Source organism: Centropristis striata, chromosome 15 (genome assembly GCF_030273125.1).
Source record: "Centropristis striata isolate RG_2023a ecotype Rhode Island chromosome 15, C.striata_1.0, whole genome shotgun sequence".
Lineage (NCBI taxonomy): Eukaryota > Metazoa > Chordata > Actinopteri > Perciformes > Serranidae > Centropristis > Centropristis striata.
In genome coordinates this window covers 1,049,975-1,069,803 of record NC_081531.1, presented here as the reverse complement: position 1 = coordinate 1,069,803, position 19,829 = coordinate 1,049,975, and the positions used below count along the sequence as shown (strand labels likewise).

Sequence of the window (19,829 nt, the reverse complement as noted above, 5' to 3'; positions counted from 1 at the left end):
CGCCGCAGCATCATGGAGCTGAACGGAGGTGAGTGACTTGAGACTTGAGAGACTTTCAGAGCTCACAAACACAAACTGTGACGTGTCTGACTCACCTGCGCTGCTCACCTGGTTCACCGAACACCTGGGAACTCTTCCTGGTGTTCACCTTTGACCTCCAGGCACATTTATCCTGATAACTGGGACAGTTAGCCTAGCCCGGCTAGCTCGCTGCGATGCTAATCACGTTTCATACAAACAGAGAGAAATAAAGAGGTGAGAGGAGAAATGATGAGTCAGGAAGAGTTTAATGACGTCGTTAGTGATGCAGACTGAGCAGAGACACCTTTATAATATATAATATATCATTATTCTGCCTGTTTATCACCCAAACACTGTTAACCCTTTGGAGTTTGGGGCTATTCTGTTGGCTTGTGACTGCTTTTCTTCATTCTGTCTGTATAAACCACTTAAAACGTGTTCACCATGACATGTTGGTGTCATTGTTTTCAGCACAATATATCATATATATATGACCTGATTATTATTCTTTCATTTTCACTTATTGGATCAAGATTTTGAATACAAAACACACACAAAATTACAAAAACACACATAAAAGAGGAGGAGGAGGAGAGAGAGAGGAGGAAAAGGAGAGGAGGAGGAGAAGAGAGAAAGAGGAGAAGAGAAGGAGGGAGAGGAGAGGAGGAGAGGAGGAGGAGAGAGAGAGGAGGAAGAGAGAGGAGGAGGAGGAGACTACTCAACTCCTCACCCGTCCTCCTCAGGGGTCATTAAGGACCCCATGACATCAGACCGGTTTTAGGCATGTAGAAATAAAATATTAACAACTTTTTTTATTCACATTTTACGGCAACTCATGACCAACACATATAATAAATAATAACATATTTTTTCATTATTATTGGTCAGTTTTAATCAAATTAGGGCCTAATTTTCAAGTTTGACTTGTATACCAATTTGTTGGTCATGAGTTGCTTTAAAAGGTAAAAAAAAAAAAGTTGTTAATTTTTTTCTACATGTCCTAAAACCAGTCTGATGTCATGGGGTCCTTTTTGAGCCCTGAGGACCAAGGATGCAGAGGGGCACATATGCTGAAAATTTCAAGCAATTCTATGAAAGTAAACCTTTATTAATCATATGTTGAAAATGATTTGGGGTCAAAAAGGAGCCCAGGAGCCCAGGAGGGTTAAGTACAATTTTGAGGTACTTGTACTTTACTTGAGTATTAACATTTTATGTAACTTTATACTTATACTACACATTTAGAGGCAAATATTGTACTTTTTATCAATCTGCCAATCAATCAGACTTTATTTGTAGAGCACTTTTCATACAAGAGAAATGTCACAAAGTGCTTCACATAAAAAAGGAAAAATAATAATAATAATAATAATTTAAAAAAAACAAACTGAGGAAACACTGGGGGCAGCTTAGAAATGAATTAGATAAAATAAAATAAAAATGAAGTAAGTAAAAAAAAGCTAGATAGATAAAAAAGATGAAAATAATAAACAAATAATTAAAAAGTAGAGCATGATAAAATATATATGTATAAAAATAGACTAATAAATAATAGCAAATAAATAAATTAAAGAGAAGATGGGTTTTTTTTACATTTTAACACTAATGCTGGGCTTACACCAAACGATTTCCCCAGTCCCAGACTAAAAACTAAAAGTCTTTAGTAAATCTAGGAGTCTTACTGGAGTCACAGCGCTCCCGTCATCCCAATCGTTAAGTGTAAGATAGTAATCTGCGCTGTTTCTTATCAGTCTGTTCCTAGTCTTGGGTTTGCGATCATATCAAACGTGTTTGATATGATCGCAAGTCGCAGTGACGGAACACAATCAACAACCAATAGATGAGCAGACCGGCAGTAAAACCACTTCGACAGGAAAAAGTTACATCACAATAATGTTAGTAAGCTCAAGCCTAAATACAAATATAGAGATGTAATATATTTACGGCCACAAGCGGGATTTTGGGGGCGCTGTTTAGTAGTAGTAATAGTAAGCAGACCCAGTTAAAATGTATACATAAATGTATACATAAATAAGTAATAAATAATTGATGATTAATGTGTGATTAACTAAATGAAAGTTGATAGAGCTGATAAGTATAATTATTCTTATTAAACAAATAAATTAAATATAATTAAATAGGACATAAATGTATATCATGAATTCTTTTCTAAATTTTCCTTTCCTTTATTCTTCCTTATCTATTCTTCTTGTCTATTTTTACTGTAAAATAGTAACTTTTCATGTCAGAAAAACAGAAACCCCTTTTCAGCTTTGTGAGGGGCACTTTGTGGCGTCTTCTTTTCTTTTCTTTTTTTCCAACACAAACCACTGCACACACAAACATTGCATGGTAGGTAAAAAATGCTAAAAGAATCTAGTTGTAGTCTTGTAAATAGTGACCCTGCAAGATTCACAGTCTTTGTAGGATCTCAGTCTGAGACTAGGCTGGGACTAAAAACTCTAAACACTTGTCTTCAGATGTGAGCAGGTGTGAGCTGATAGTCTTTCCAAATCTTTTCAAAGTCTTCTGGTGTATAGGGAGCATAAGATGTATGAGCAGAAAAATATTTAAAAATGGTTCAAGTAAAAGCCTCGATTCCGACCAAAAATGTCGTTACTGCAGTTAGACTTTGTAGGGAAGAATAAATTAATCATGTTTTTATGTTAAATCTCGACCTGAAAAGTAACTAAAGTTGTCAGCTAAATGCAGTGGAGTAGAAGTATAAAGTTACATAAAATAGAAATACTCAAGTAAAGCACAAGTACCTCAAAACTGTACTTCAGTAAAGTACTTGAGTAAATGTACTTAGTTACTTTCCACCCTGTGTTACAGTGAGTGTGTGTGTGTCTGCAGACGATGAGGACTTTGAGTGGGAGCCCCCCACCGAGGCGGAGATGAAGGTGATCCAGGCCCGCAGGGAGCGGCAGGACAAGATCAGCAAGCTGATGGGAGGCTACCTGCTGAAGGGCTACAAGATGCTGGGAGAGTGCTGCGAGCTGTGTGGGGTGATTATTATTATTATTACCTGGATTATTATTATTCTCTCTTATATTATACTATTATACTATACTCTATTATTATTACCTGGATTATTATTATTCTCTCTTATATTATACTATTATACTATACTCTATTATTATTATTATTATTACCTGGATTATTATTATTCTCTCTTATATTATACTATTATACTATACTCTATTATTATTACCTGGATTATTATTATTCTCTCTTATATTATACTATTATACTATACTCTATTATTATTATTATTATTACCTGGATTATTATTATTCTCTCTTATATTATACTATTATACTATACTCTATTATTATTATAGAGGACAGGGTGGAGACAGTCACTGACTGAACGCAATGCAAACTCAAAATCAGCTCGATTTATTGTTTTCTGTTGCAACTGTCGTCCAAACTTTCTAAAGGTAGTGTTTAGGGTGAGACAGAAGGTTCTTTAGAGGGAGACAGAAGGTTCTTTAGGGTGAGACAGGGAGTGTTAAGGGTGAGACGGGGAGTGTTTAGGGTGAGACGGGGAGTGTTTAGGGTGAGACGGGGAGTGTTTAGGGGGAGACAGGCTTATTTAGGGTGAGACAGAAGGTTCTTTAGAGGGAGACAGAAGGTTCTTTAGGGGGAGACAGGGAGTGTTTAGGGGGAGACAGGGTTCTTTAGGGGGAGACAGGGTTCTTTAGAGGGAGACAGGGAGTGTTTAGGGGGAGACAGGGTTCTTTAGGGGGAGACAGGGAGTGTTTAGGGGGAGACAGGGTTCTTTAGGGGGAGACAGGGAGTGTTTAGGGGGAGACAGGGTTCTTTAGGGGGAGACAGGGAGTGTTTAGGGGGAGACAGGGTTCTTTAGGGGGAGACAGGGAGTGTTTAGGGGGAGACAGGGTTCTTTAGGGGGAGACAGGGAGTGTTTAGGGGGAGACAGGGTTCTTTAGGGGGAGACAGGGAGTGTTTAGGGGGAGACAGGGTTCTTTAGGGGGAGACAGGGAGTGTTTAGGGGGAGACAGGGTTCTTTAGGGGGAGACAGGGAGTGTTTAGGGGGAGACAGGGTTCTTTAGAGGGAGACAGGGTTCTTTAGAGGGAGACAGGGAGTGTTTAGGGGGAGACAGGGTTCTTTAGGGGGAGACAGGGAGTGTTTAGGGGGAGACAGGGAGTGTTTAGGGGGAGACAGGGTTCTTTAGGGGGAGACGGGGTTCTTTAGAGGGAGACAGAAGGTTCTTTAGAGGGAGACAGGGTTCTTTAGGGGGAGACAGGGAGTGTTTAGGGTGAGACGGGGAGTGTTTAGGGGGAGACAGGCTTATTTAGGGTGAGACAGAAGGTTCTTTAGATGGAGACAGAAGGTTCTTTAGGGGGAGACAGGGAGTGTTTAGGGGGAGACAGGGTTCTTTAGAGGGAGACAGGGTTCTTTAGAGGGAGACAGGGAGTGTTTAGGGGGAGACAGGGTTCTTTAGGGGGAGACAGGGAGTGTTTAGGGGGAGACAGGGTTCTTTAGGGGGAGACAGGGTTCTTTAGGGGGAGACAGGGTTCTTTAGAGGGAGACAGGGAGTGTTTAGGGGGAGACAGGGTTCTTTAGGGGGAGACAGGGTTCTTTAGAGGGAGACAGGGTTCTTTAGGGGGAGACAGGGAGTGTTTAGGGGGAGACAGGGTTCTTTAGAGGGAGACAGGGAGTGTTTAGGGGGAGACAGGGTTCTTTAGGGGGAGACAGGGTTCTTTAGGGGGAGACAGGGTTCTTTAGGGGGAGACAGGGTTCTTTAGAGGGAGACAGGGAGTGTTTAGGGGGAGACAGGGTTCTTTAGGGGGAGACAGGGTTCTTTAGGGGGAGACAGGGTTCTTTAGAGGGAGACAGGGTTCTTTAGGGGGAGACAGGGTTCTTTAGGGGGAGACAGGGTTCTTTAGAGGGAGACAGGGAGTGTTTAGGGGGAGACAGGGTTCTTTAGGGGGAGACAGGGTTCTTTAGGGGGAGACAGGGTTCTTTAGAGGGAGACAGGAGGTTCTTTAGGGGGAGACAGGCTTATTTAGGGGGAGACAGGGTTCTTTAGAGGGAGACAGAGGGTTCTTTAGAGGGAGACAGAAGGTTCTTTAGAGGGAGACAGGCTTATTTAGGGGGAGACAGGGTTCTTTAGGGGGAGACAGGAGGTTCTTTAGTTGTGACAGTGTTGATATAATTTGTTCAACACATTAAGACACCAAGACCTTAAAAAGCACCAAAGAAAAATTCCAAATGTTTCTGACTGTTTATCTGTAATTTGAGAATGTTTGTTGAGCAGGCCGCCGTGTTCTTCCTGCTTCAAACCAAAGTCTGCATGTGTCAGTCTCACAGTTCACAGGTCCAGGTGTTCTGGTTCAGGTGTTCAGGTCCAGATGTTCTGGTCCAGATGTTCTGGTCCAGATTTGTGTCTCATTAGTAAAAACATGTTCGTTGTTGTTGTTTGCAGACGATTCTTCTGCAGGACAAACAGCATAAAAACTACTGTGTCTCATGTCAGGAGCTGGACTCTGATGTAGACAAGGACAACCCCGGTACACACACACACACACATACACACACACACAGAGACAGACACACAAACACACACACACACACACACACAGAGACAGACACACAAACACACACACACACACACACACACACTCATATTTAAGGCCATGAGTAATAAATAAACCACCTGTATCTGGTCTTGTCTTCCTGTCTGTCCCCCCTCAGCTCTGAATGCCCAGGCGGCGTTGTCCCAGGTGAGAGAGAGACAGCTGGCGGCTCAGTCCGCCGCCCCGGCCCCGTCCCCGGCCCCCGAACTCAACGGCGGCGCCAGCAGCAGCAGTCCGGCGAGCGTGTCGGTCCCCCTGCCCAGACCGGAGCACTGCGAGGGGGCGGCGGCGGGGGGCCGGGCCCTCCTGCCTCCTCCCGCCGCCCCGTCCCCCTCGCCCCCTGCCCCCGCCCCTCCCCTGGCTCCCGCTCGCCCCGCCGCCACCCCGCCGAGCGCCGCCGCCGCCGTCCTCCAGCCCGTGCTGCAGGAGGCCGAGGACGCCGTTCTAATCAAACTCCGCTGGGCCACCAACCAGCTGCAGAGCTCGGCCTCGCTGGAGTCCAGCATCCAGCTGTGCAGCCTCATCACCAGCTGTGCCAACTCGCTGCGCAGCCTCAAGGAGCTCAGCCAGTAACCGCCACGGGGAACGTTGGACCCGTGGAGTGACGGGGTGAACGCTGTTTCTGCTTGCCTCTGTCCTGGAACACTGACTCTGGTTCGCTGCTTCTCTGGGACTGGATCCTTGCTTAGAGCTGAAAATGGAAAAAGTTGAACACTTGAAATAGGAATAAAATGTCACTCTTCAGTTCACAGAGCCGCAGAAATATCATATTACATTGTTTCACCTCAAAATACGTGTTTCCTCTCGCCTGATTTACAACCCGATTCCAAAAAAGTTGGGACGCTGTCAGGCAGCAGTGTCTTTCCAGTGTTAATACGATGATTAAGGAGTTAAAGTGGGCAGAAATAATCCGTCTGTCATCAGGACTAACCTTTCGTTGAACCGCCTGTCCTAACTGAACGCAAAGCAAACTCAAAATCAGCTCGATTTATTGTTTTCTGTTGCAACTGTCGTCCAAACTGTCCGCAAACTTTCTATAAGTTGCTGAAAATGACGAGTTCTTGATGCGATGCCTCCTCATTTCACAGCACAAACCTAAATCAGGTGGTCAGTCAGCTTTCTGCAGGACTTCCTGTTGTCTTTATTGTTGTCCTTTAAAAACCAGAATTAAAAAAAACTGTTTTCCTGTTAAAAAGTAGAAAGATCTGGAGTTCACAGCTGATCTGATCGGTACATCGAAGAGTGATTCTATCGGACAGAGGGCGCCGACGCTGCCTGATGTTCAGAAGCTCTCTTGCTCGTTCGGACACCAAACTCAATCTGATGCATCAACATTAATAGCCGAGCCAGAGACCGAGACAAGTGCACAAAGCGGTCTCTATCTAGATGCAGTCCGGACTGGAGTCCTGTAGCCCTGAAAACAGAATACATCAAAATCAGTGTATAGTTACAAAGTTCATCAGCCTGATTGCATTGTTTCCTGTCGCAGCAGAACTTCTGTCGGACCGGGTTCTTTCTGTCGCTGTAAAATGAAGCGTTCTCGACACGTTACCTCTTTATTTCACGACACAAACCCAACTGACCCCTAAACCAAAACAAGTGACTTCCTGCTGTCTTTATTGTTGGTATTTTCCTGTAAAAGTTACAGTAAAAACATATTTTTTAGTGGTTCTGCCTCCAGGCTGATGTGGAGCAAACAGCTGGTTGGTTCGTAGTTCTGAGGTGATTCTGACGGATTCAGAGCGGACAGAGGGTACCGGCGGCGAGACAAGGTCCCAACTTTTCTGTAACGGGTTGAATCAGTGGATGTTCTGGTCTGAGCTGAGAGTGTTGGAGAGACCGTCTGATGGAACTAGACCACCTGGCTTTTGGTGCTGGAAAAAAATACAAAAAATGAGTCTAAAATAACTCTGGTGTATTCAGCCCCGGAGGTTTTATTAGAAATATATTTGATGATGATGATGATGATGGACTCTTAAATAAACAAACTGTACATGACTAGACAGCACTTCATGTTAGAGAACAGCTTCAGGTCGAGCTTTGAAGCCTGAATAAAGCTTCGCCTGTTCAGAGCTCCACCGTTTGTTTCTTCCCAGCAGGGGGCGCCAGACTGCAGCCCAACATTAAACACACCGACCATTTTAAATACAAAGACAATAAACATTTAAATCACAGTTACCTGAAGCTATAGAGCCATTCATTCATTGTTTCTTTATTGTGGTAATTTTACTAAATTATTAGTAACAGCCGGGTTTTTTTCTGTGTGGGGGACGAAGCTGCGGAAATTGCATAAATAGAGGGGGATTTAAAACAGTAAATGCATGTTAAAAAATACATTTTACAATAAATATAAATCATAAATGGAGGAAAAATTCTGAAGTAAAGTCAATGATTATTGTACTTTACACAAACATTTATAAATAAAGATGCAAATACAAACAATGATTGTTACGTTATTAAATAAATATGGCTATCTTTTTAAATATTTTGGTGCATTAAATGACATAGAGGACAAATGCAATGGAAAACAAGTAAATAAATCATAAAATAAGGAAATGCATGCAAAAACTATGTACGACAAATTTGATAAAGGTATAAAAATAAAGCAAATTAAAATATATATTTGTCATGTTATTAAACAATTGTCTTTTATTGTTTAATATGAATTTTAATTCATTAAATGGCATAAATAGAGTAGAAATGCAAAAGGAAAATACATTTAAAAAACAAGTAAATACATATGAAAATAAATGCAGAAAAAAGTACATTTTGAAATAAATAGTAGTGCATGAATGGAAGAAAAATAGGGGACTTAATACAAATAAAGTAAATACATAAATACAGATGCAATCAAAAAATATTGATGTCACATTATTAAATGAAAAATCTTTTAATATTGTCGGTACATTAAATGACAGAGGGGAAATGCAATGGGAAGATAATTAGTAAATATGTATAAAAATAAACTAAAAAAAAGTTTTAAAATAAGGAATACGTAAATTAAAATAAAATAAATAAAGATGATAAAAATATATATTGATGTCACATTATTAGATGAATACATAAATGAATGTATATACACTACTCACAATAAGTTAGGGATATTGTTATTTACATGAGTGCTTTTCCTATTTGGTCTGAATTTTAATGAAATAAGTAATAATTCCCTTTGATATTACTATAAATGAATGAGAAGAAGCACCATTTTCATTAGTGCAATATTTATTACCCCAACAATTTAAACAATAACAAAGATAGCCCCAAATAACCAAAACTGACAAAGTCAGTAGTGGGTGTTTCCACCATTTGCCGCAATGACAGCCTGACAGCAACGTCTCATGCTCCTAACTAGCCTCATGATGGGGTTCTGGGGCAACGCGGTCCACTCCCCCACAAGTGTTCTGCCAGGTCAGGTTCAGCTGGTCCCAGACTTGCTCCATGGGGTTCAGGTCAGCTGGTCCCAGACCTGCTCCATGGGGTTCAGGTCAGCTGGTCCCAGACCTGCTCTATGGGGTTCAGGTCAGCTGGTCCCAGACCTGCTCAATGGGGTTCAGGTCAGCTGTTCCCAGACCTGCTCTATGGGGTTCAGGTCAGCTGGTCCCAGACCTGCTCCATGGGGTTCAGGTCAGGGGGCATCACTGGCCAAACCATATGAGGCTCTCCGACTTCCTGAAGTTGAGCTGTGACAATTCTGGCACGATGTGGTGGAGCATTCTCATCCATGAACAGACAGTTGGGGGATGATGATGGGTTCTATGATGTCTCTGAGGTAAGAACGGATAAGATATATAACATTATATATGTAAATATATATAACATTATATATGTAAATATATATAACATTATATATATATAAATATATATTTTTTATTATAATATTAACCTAAAGCGGTGATTCAACCGAGAGGATGTCTCGGTCCATGAACTCTACACACCAGTTTGAAATGAGACTCTGACATGATAAACTGTTGTGTTAAAGCTCCGCCCCTCAGCTGAGTCCCCCGAGACAAACCAGGAAACAAGATGTTCTTCTGACTCGCTGAGACAAAGAGAGACACACACACACTCTGAGAAACGGAGGATAAGATCCAGCTTCAGACTAAAACCTCCACTTTGACTGAAAGAGGACGACTTCAGGAGATTACTGGGAATACTGGAACAGCTCCACTTCACCAGCTGCTGAATCCACAAACTGAACGACAGTTTTACAGGAAAGTAAAGTAACTTTGACAGAACGGGAAGTGGCTGAGCTGTTTGTCTGCTGTGTTTTCAGCTTCACTCAGAGACAAAATGGCTTCCAGATTAGAGGACGATCTCTGCTGTTCTGTCTGCCACGACATCTTTAAAGATCCTGTTCTTCTGTCATGCAGCCACAGCTTCTGTAGAGACTGTCTGCAGAGCTGGTGGACGGAGAAACAAACCAGAGAGTGTCCGGTTTGTAAGAAAAAATCTTCAAGGGATCCACCACCTTGTAACCTGGTGTTAAAGAACCTGTGTGAGAGTTTCTTACTGGAGAGAGATCAGAGAGCTTCAGAGCCTCTCTGCAGTCTGCACTCTGAGAAACTCAAACTCTTCTGTCTGGACCATCAGCAGCCAGTGTGTCTCGTCTGCATAGATTCAGAAGAACACTCCAACCACACATTCAAATCCATCGATGAAGCTGCACAACAACACAAGAAGGAACTTCAGGAAACTCTGAAGCCTTTAAAGAAGAAGTTAGAGGTTTTTAAAGAAGTTAAAGAGAAGTTTGATCAAACAGCAGAACACATTCAGGACCAGGCCCGACGCACAGAGACGCAGATTAAGGAGCAGTTTAAGAAGCTTCACCAGTTTCTAGAAGAGGAAGAGGAGGCCAGGATGGCTGCACTGAGGGAGGAAGAGGAGCAGAAGAGTCAGATGATGAAGGAGAAGATGGAGGCTCTGAGCAGAGAGATAGCAGCTCTTTCAGACACAGTCAGAGCCACAGAGGACCAGCTGAGAGCTGAACACGTCTCATTCCTGCAAAACTACAAGGCTGCAGTGGAAAGAGTCCAGCAGCGCCCCCTGCTGGAGGATCCACAGCTGCCCTCAGGAGCTCTGATAGACCAGGCCAAACACCTGGGCAACCTGGCCTTCAACATCTGGAACAAGATGAAGGACCTGGTCTCCTACAGTCCTGTTGTTCTGGACCCAAACACTGCTGGTACACATCTCATCCTGTCTGAAGATCTGACCAGTCTGAGACGAGGAGGAGAACAGCAGCTTCCTGATAATCCAGAGAGGGTTTGTTATATCTTCTCTGTTCTGGGCTCTGAGGGCTTTAACTCAGGGACTCACAGCTGGGAGGTCCAGGTTGGAGACAGTATATACTGGCATCTGGGTGTGTTAGCAGAGTCTGTCCAGAGGAAAGGAGACATAGACTCTGGATTATGGAGAATAGGGTTAGATGACGATGAATACTCATCACATTCACCATCAGATGAAGGAATTTATCTCAGAGTGGAGAAGAAGCCTCAGAGGATCAGAGTGAATCTGGACTGGAACAGAGGAAAGCTGTCGTTCTCTGATGCTGACACTAACACACACATACACACCATCACACACACTTTCACTGAGAGGATGTTTCCATATTTTATGAATGGGGATGATATAGAGAATCTCCCACTGCATGTTTTACCAGTGAAGGTCTCTGTGGCTGCAGGACAACAGGAATAGACGATCAGCATCGTCTGAAGTCTTTGAGGAACATGTGACCACGTTGTCCTCCTCATGTTTGTTTCTCCTCAGATCAAAGAGCTGTCAATCACTCTGTGACTGGCAGGCGTCTCTGTGGTTTCCTGTTTGGTTATTGATCAAATCTGTAAAACTTCATTCTCATTGATTGTTTTGTTTTTGTTTTATTGGTGTGTAATAGTAAAATTTACTGTGAAATAACAGAAAACAACAAGTTATTTTACAGATGATGGATTTAAAGACACAGATAATAAACAGTTAATATCTTTATTTAAAATATATAATTCTGTAGAATAACTAAAGTGTTTTTACTTTAATTTGACATTAACTGTTTGACAACTTTTGCTGCCAAAGGTTTTACAGTTTTTTATTGTTTTTTCATTGTTAAATTTAAAGTTTCACTGTAAGAAATCAGAAAGTTTCATTAATTTTACATTCAGCAATATGATGTGTTTTTTGTTTTACATAGAATTAAACGTCATTTAACATTCGAGACCATTAAGCTTTTGAAGAATACTGTAAAAAAAAAAAAAATCTATCCTATTATATTAATTAACAGATTTCAACTTCCATGTTATGCTTCATATTTGTAATTAAACTAATAACTTTATGGCATTTTCACTGTTCATGCATTATTGGGCTTTTATTGTGAAGCGTGGGGCAGGTTTGTGGGCGTGGCTTAAATTTCATAAATGTTTGTTTGAGTTTTGTAATAAAGACGAAAGTCTTAAATTTTGCGTATCAGTGTTTTTTTTAATTTTTTTATAGAGTGGGTTTAAAATTCACAACAGATCAACTTGGTGATATGAAAAGAATGTATTCCTGACTGAACATTCACAGAATTCATGATGTAGAATTTTTAATGTTATTCAACTATTTTAGATTTATTTAATTGTTGCATTTAGAAGGTTTCAAATTAATTTCTTCTTTTATTGGCGCTATTAAGACTTAATATTATAAAGTATTTTAGTCTAAATATAATTTTATCTCACTTTTTCTCCTGTACTCTTGGCATCCTTTTTGACCCCAAATCAGTTTCAACATACGATTAATATAGGTTAACTTTCATAGAATTGCCCATAGTAGCGCCTCGTAAAGCAGTGTGGGCGTCTGTGTCAGTTATAACCTACGCACGCTGCTTTGTTGTCTTCTGCTCTCTTCTCCTCGACCAATGGGATGAGCGTATTCTGTATCGTCATACTGGTGTGTGAATATGCTGTCAGCTCATTGGTCACAGAGCAGGACGGGCCTGGGAACAAATTTACTGTAAGTTTACATATAAATCGCCCTGTTATGCATTTTTCCTTGGCATTTACTGACTATTATTTGACTCTCACAATAATACGGGACAAAGTGCGTCCCTTTTCACCTCAATACTGGACGGGTGCTTTTGTTTCTAAATACGGGACAATTCAGTTTTTCAAGGGACGGTTGGCAACCCTAGGGCTCAGCTTTATCACATCTTTCAACACTCTTCTTACTTAACGCCTTTTCAGCTTATATACGTAATAATATGTGTCATTACATGTTTGAAAATGAAGCTGATAAAACTCAACCCATGTATAATTCATGATCTACTTCACTGAAAATCACAACACCGGCGTGGGAAACACAGGGTCATCATGGTTGTGGATGTCTTGCACATTTTCATCAAATATTTAAAACGTTTTTAAAGCTGTCATCAATACTACTGACCGTGTGGACACTAAGACAAAGTGTCTCAGCAGCTGCAGCTGTGTCACAGAACAGCTCTGCCAAAAACAAGCCGGGAAATTGCTAATAAACATTTACATATGGTTAAAACACCTGGTGTTTCACACATACGTGAATGTCTGCAGTTACATCCTACATATTCGTAAATATGGGTATATATTATGTGCCGCGTCGCGCCGTGGTGAGCCGTCGCGCTCAGAGCTCCAGAGAGCCGGGAGGAGCCGGCCGGCGTCTCAACATAAAGTGGCCAACATATGTGGCGCGGTAACCGGTTAAACACCATTAAAACACAACGTCCCCTTCTCTTTCTCTTGACTGATTCACCAACAGAGCTCCATGTAATATGCAGAGATTAAAACAGTGATGCTTACAAGCCGATAGCACACGTTAGCATCATGGGACATGCTATCAGGCCAAGCTAACGCTAACTGCACATTCTTTATTGTAATTAATATCACAAAGTAGCAAAGCACAAACTTACCGATGGTACGTTTGCTGTTGCTTGGACACGTAAAGTGGGTCTGGCTCCAACCACAAGAATCAGTTTAGAGGCAAAGCCGTATTCACCGATTTATGCTAATTCACCCGAATTTACGATTGGCAAATTGAAACGGCCCGTAGGAGGGCCAGCAGACCAGAAAGGAAGGGTAAAAAAACAATGCAGGGGCTTCAGCTTTCCACATGCACAGGTCTGGTGGCACATTTTTCACAATAGGGGACCTTTAATAAAAATAAAATAAATAAATATATAAATAAAGATGCAAATAAAAATATATTGACGTCACATCATTAAATAAAAAAATAATATATATAAAAATATGAATGGCATTGAGGGAAAATGAAAAAGTGAGAAAAAATTAAAAAATAGTAAAAATAAGTTAATTTAAGAAAAATAAATCATAAAAATAAAATGATGTATGTCAGTCATTAAATAAATAATTAAAATAATATTCGTCATTAAATAAATAATTACAATAATATTGTTGGTAAATTAAAGGGCATATTTATTTAACATTTTTTGTCAGCTTCAGTCATAAAGCAGTGATTCAGTCGAGGGGAGGAAACTGAACAAAGCCAGGAAGCCTGACAGTGAGCTGCAGCTCTGCGGGACTAGTTTCTCTGCGGTCCCGGACTCTCCGGTGATGAACGGGTGCAGCGCGGCGGATGGTGCCTCTCCGGTGTCGGTGCTCCTGAGCGGCATCCTGATCTCCAGCGAGTCGCGGTGGGACATCGAGAAGGTGCACAGCAACAGAGCGTGCATCCAGGTGACATCAGCGGCGGGGACGCGGCCACGGCAGAGCGAGCGGACTGGACGCTGCTCTGGCTCTGCTGAGGAAAGATATGGTGAGCTGGGAATAATGCAAAACATAAATGAAGCATAAAGAAATGAATCGAAGGAATAAAAACAAACAAAACTGAAAAGTAAATATATTAATACAAAACTAAATAAATAAATAGAGAAGCAAATTAAACATCAACTAAACAGATTAAGCCTAAATGTTGTATGTTGGTTTCAGAAACTTTTAACATTTAATAGATTTAGTCTAGTCTGGATGCTCCAGGTCTCTAGTCTGGATGCTCCAGGTCTCTAGTCTGGATGCTCCAGATCTCTAGTCTGAATGCTCCAGGTCTCTAGTCTCTGAATGCTCCAGGTCTCTAGTCTGGATGCTCCAGGTCTCTAGTCTGGATGCTCCAGGTCTCTAGTCTCTAGTCTGGATGCTCCAGGTCTCTAGTCTGAATGCTCCAGGTCTCTAGTCTCTGAATGCTCCAGGTCTCTAGTCTGGATGCTCCAGGTCTCTAGTCTGAATGCTCCAGGTCTCTAGTCTCTGAATGCTCCAGGTCTCTAGTCTGAATGCTCCAGGTCTCTAGTCTCTGAATGCTCCAGGTCTCTAGTCTGAATGCTCCAGGTCTCTAGTCTCTGAATGCTCCAGGTCTCTAGTCTGAATGCTCCAGGTCTCTAGTCTCTGAATGCTACAGGTTTCTAGTCTGAATGCTCCAGGTCTCTAGTCTGGATGCTCCAGGTCTCTAGTCTGGATGCTCCAGGTCTCTAGTCTGAATGCTCCAGGTCTCTAGTCTGGATGCTCCAGGTCTGTAGTCTGGATGCTCTAGGTCTCTAGTCTGGATGCTCCAGGTCTCTAGTCTGAATGCTCCAGGTCTCTAGTCTGGATGCTCCAGGTCTCTAGTCTGAATGCTCCAGGTCTCTAGTCTGGATGCTCGAGGTCTCTAGTCTGAATGCTCGAGGTCTCTAGTCTGAATGCTCCAGGTGTCTAGTCTCTGAATGCTCCAGGTCTCTAGTCTCTGAATGCTCCAGGTCTCTAGTCTGAATGCTCCAGGTGTCTAGTCTCTGAATGCTCCAGGTCTCTAGTCTGAATGCTCCAGGTCTCTAGTCTGAATGCTCCAGGTCTCTAGTCTGGATGCTTCAGGTCTCTAGTCTGGATGCTCTAGGTCTCTAGTCTGGATGCTCCAGGTCTCTAGTCTGGATGCTCCAAGTCTCTAGTCTGAATGCTCCAGGTCTCTAGTCTGGATGCTCCAGGTCTCTAGTCTTGATGCTCTAGGTCTCTAGTCTGGATGCTCCAGGTCTCTAGTCTGAATGCTCCAGGTCTCTAGTCTGGATGCTCCAGGTCTCTAGTCTGAATGCTCCAGGTCTCTAGTCTGGATGCTCCAGGTCTGTAGTCTGGATGCTCTAGGTCTCTAGTCTGGATGCTCCAGGTCTCTAGTCTGAATGCTCCAGGTCTCTAGTCTCTGAATGCTACAGGTTTCTAGTCTGAATGCTCCAGGTCTCTAGTCTGGATGCTCCAGGTCTCTAGTCTGGATGCTCCAGGTCTCTAGTCTGAATGCTCCAGGTCTCTAGTCTGGATGCTCCAGGTCTGTAGTCTGGATGCTCTAGGTCTCTAGTCTGGATGCTCCAGGTCTCTAGTCTGAATGCTCCAGGTCTCTAGTCTGGATGCTCCAGGTCTCTAGTCTGAATGCTCCAGGTCTCTAGTCTGGATGCTCGAGGTCTCTAGTCTGAATGCTCGAGGTCTCTAGTCTGAATGCTCCAGGTGTCTAGTCTCTGAATGCTCCAGGTCTCTAGTCTCTGAATGCTCCAGGTCTCTAGTCTGAATGCTCCAGGTGTCTAGTCTCTGAATGCTCCAGGTCTCTAGTCTGAATGCTCCAGGTCTCTAGTCTGGATGCTCGAGGTCTCTAGTCTGAATGCTCGAGGTCTCTAGTCTGAATGCTCCAGGTGTCTAGTCTCTGAATGCTCCAGGTCTCTAGTCTCTGAATGCTCCAGGTCTCTAGTCTGAATGCTCCAGGTGTCTAGTCTCTGAATGCTCCAGGTCTCTAGTCTGAATGCTCCAGGTCTCTAGTCTGAATGCTCCAGGTCTCTAGTCTGGATGCTTCAGGTCTCTAGTCTGGATGCTCTAGGTCTCTAGTCTGGATGCTCCAGGTCTCTAGTCTGGATGCTCCAAGTCTCTAGTCTGAATGCTCCAGGTCTCTAGTCTGGATGCTCCAGGTCTCTAGTCTTGATGCTCTAGGTCTCTAGTCTGGATGCTCCAGGTCTCTAGTCTGAATGCTCCAGGTCTCTAGTCTGGATGCTCCAGGTCTCTAGTCTGAATGCTCCAGGTCTCTAGTCTGGATGCTCCAGGTCTGTAGTCTGGATGCTCTAGGTCTCTAGTCTGGATGCTCCAGGTCTCTAGTCTGAATGCTCCAGGTCTCTAGTCTGGATGCTCCAGGTCTCTAGTCTGAATGCTCCAGGTCTCTAGTCTGGATGCTCCAGGTCTTTAGTCTGAATGCTCCAGGTCTCTAGTCTGGATGCTCCAGGTCTCTAGTCTGAATGCTCCAGGTCTCTAGTCTGGATGCTCCAGGTCTCTAGTCTGGATGCTCCAGGTCTCTAGTCTGAATGCTCCAGGTCTCTAGTCTGGATGCTCCAGGTCTCTAGTCTGAATGCTCCAGGTCTCTAGTCTGGATTCTCCAGGTCTCTAGTCTGAATGCTCCAGGTCTCTAGTCTGGATGCTCTAGGTCTCTAGTCTGGATGCTCCAGGTCTCTTGTCTGAATGCTCCAGGTCTCTAGTCTGGATGCTCCAGGTCTCTAGTCTGAATGCTCCAGGTCTCTAGTCTGGATGCCCCAGGTCTGTAGTCTGGATGCTCCAGGTCTCTAGTCTGAATGCTCCAGGTCTCTAGTCTGGATGCTCCAGGTCTCTAGTCTGAATGCTCCAGGTCTCTAGTCTGGATGCTCCAGGTCTTTAGTCTGAATGCTCCAGGTCTCTCGTCTGGATGCTCCAGGTCTCTAGTCTGAATGCTCCAGGTCTCTAGTCTGGATGCTCCAGGTCTCTAGTCTGGATGCTCCAGGTCTCTAGTCTGAATGCTCCAGGTCTCTAGTCTGGATGCTCCAGGTCTCTAGTCTGAATGCTCCAGGTCTCTAGTCTGGATTCTCCAGGTCTCTAGTCTGAATGCTCCAGGTCTCTAGTCTGGATGCTCCAGGTCTCTAGTCTGAATGCTCCAGGTCTCTAGTCTGGATGCTCCAGGTCTCTAGTCTGGATGCTCCAGGTCTCTAGTCTGGTGGTTGTAAAGTTTCATGAATGTGGTTCAGTGTTTTTTTTATAAAGTGGGCTTAAAATTATAAACAGATCAACTTGGTGATGAGAAAATAATGTATACCTGAGTGAACATTTACAGAATCAATGATATAGATTTTTTTAAAATTTCATTTGACTATTTTAAATTTATTTAATTGTTGCCTTTAGAAGATTTCAAATTCATTTTTTTTGGTGCTATTAATTATTATTATTGTAAAGAAGCCAACATGCTAACTGTGCATAAAGTGTCCGCTGCTTCTTGTAAACAAACAGAGATCGCTAAGTGAACACCTCCTGCAGCAGCAGCACATACACACTGTACTGCTACAGAGCTAATTGTTAGCCTGTTAGCACATACACACTGTACTGCTACAGAGCTAACTGTTAGCCTGTTAGCACATACACACTGTACTGCTACAGAGCTATCTGTTAGCCTGTTAGCACATACACACTGTACTGCTACAGAGCTAATTGTTAGCCTGTTAGCACATACACACTGTACTGCTACAGAGCTAACTGTTAGCCTGTTAGCACATACACACTGTACTGCTACAGAGCTATCTGTTAGCCTGTTAGCACATACACACTGTACTGCTACAGAGCTAACTGTTAGCCTGTTAGCACATACACACTGTACTGCTACAGAGCTAAATGTTAGCCTGTTGGCACATACACACTGTACTGCTACAGAGCTAACTATTAGCCTGTTAGCACATACACACTGTACTGCTACAGAGCTAACTGTTAGCCTGTTAGCACATACACACTGTACTGCTACAGAGCTAACTGTTAGCCTGTTAGCACATACACACTGTACTGCTACAGAGCTAACTGTTAGCCTGTTGGCACATACACACTGTACTGCTACAGAGCTAACTGTTAGCCTGTTAGCACATACACACTGTACTGCTACAGAGCTAAATGTTAGCCTGTTGGCACATACACACTGTACTGCTACAGAGCTAACTGTTAGCCTGTTAGCGCATACACACTGTACTGCTACAGAGCTAACTGTTAGCCTGTTAGCACATACACACTGTACTGCTACAGAGCTAACTGTTAGCCTGTTAGCACATACACACTGTACTGCTACAGAGCTAACTGTTAGCCTGTTGGCACATACACACTGTACTGCTACAGAGCTAACTGTTAGCCTGTTAGCACATACACACTGTACTGCTACAGAGCTAACCGTTAGCCTGTTAGCACATACACACTGTACTGCTACAGAGCTAACTGTTAGCCCGTTAGCACATACACACTGTACTGCTACAGAGCTAACTGTTAGCCCGTTGGCACATACACACTGTACTGCTACAGAGCTAACTGTTAGCCTGTTAGCACATACACACTGTACTGCTACAGAGCTAACCGTTAGCCTGTTAGCACATACACACTGTACTGCTACAGAGCTAACTGTTAGCCCGTTAGCACATACACACTGTACTGCTACAGAGCTAACTGTTAGCCTGTTGGCACATACACACTGTACTGCTACAGAGCTAACTGTTAGCCTGTTGGCACATACACACTGTACTGCTACAGAGCTAACTGTTAGCCTATTGGCACTGTGCCACTGTGCACCTGGTTCCTGACGTCAGACTGCACTTTGAAAGAGCAGAATATCACTTTGTCTTCACAGGATCAATATGAACGCCCTAAGGCGAAAAGCTGGCTCTGATCTTGATGATGAAAGGGGCTTCTGTTTCTTGTTGCTTGTGAATACTCGCTACTTCAGCAGGTTTTAGAAATGACGCATTTGTTGTGGCGTCGAGTACTACGTCACATCCTGCTCAGCGTTCTATCCAATCAGCAACCAGGCTTTGTACAGGGGAGAAAAAAGTCCCTGCTCTTCTACAGGGACAAAAAAAACAGCTGGTCAAACAGCCGCTCCGGACGGTTCATATTCAGATTAGGGGCGTTTCGGCGAGTTAGACCCGCCTCATTCAGGACATTCAACTATAGTGGAAACACGGCTAATAACACATTTTACTGCAGGAGAAACACTGACTGTTAAAGTCAGCATAAAGTGGGCGGGTCAGTAAAGAGAATCTTTGGGAAACACGGAACTTGTTTTCATTCAGAAAACTGCAGCTCTGTTATTCACCAGTTTGGAATGAGGCTCAACCTGATCAACTGTTGTGTTGAAGCTCCGCCCCTCAGCTGACTCACCTGAGACGAACCAGGTAACAGGCTGTTATTCTGCCTCACTGAGACAACGACA

The 19,829-nt window shown here is 43.1% G+C and overlaps 2 protein-coding genes across 2 annotated transcripts; both read left to right on the top strand.

Annotated features, from left to right (window-relative positions):
- Positions 1–7,705, top strand: znrd2 (zinc ribbon domain containing 2). Its single transcript, XM_059350998.1, has 4 exons — positions 1–28; positions 2,878–3,029; positions 5,474–5,558; positions 5,743–7,705. The coding sequence occupies exons 1-4, from the start codon at positions 13–15 to the stop codon at positions 6,195–6,197; spliced, it is 708 nt and encodes a 235-aa protein (XP_059206981.1). The 5' UTR covers positions 1–12; the 3' UTR covers positions 6,198–7,705.
- Positions 7,706–9,689: 1,984 nt separating this feature from the next.
- LOC131987091 (E3 ubiquitin-protein ligase TRIM39-like) lies at positions 9,690–11,561 on the top strand. The gene has a single exon (XM_059352250.1). It carries the CDS (start codon positions 9,915–9,917, stop codon positions 11,316–11,318), a length of 1,404 nt encoding a protein of 467 aa, XP_059208233.1. The 5' UTR covers positions 9,690–9,914; the 3' UTR covers positions 11,319–11,561.
- Positions 11,562–19,829: the final 8,268 nt, after the last annotated feature.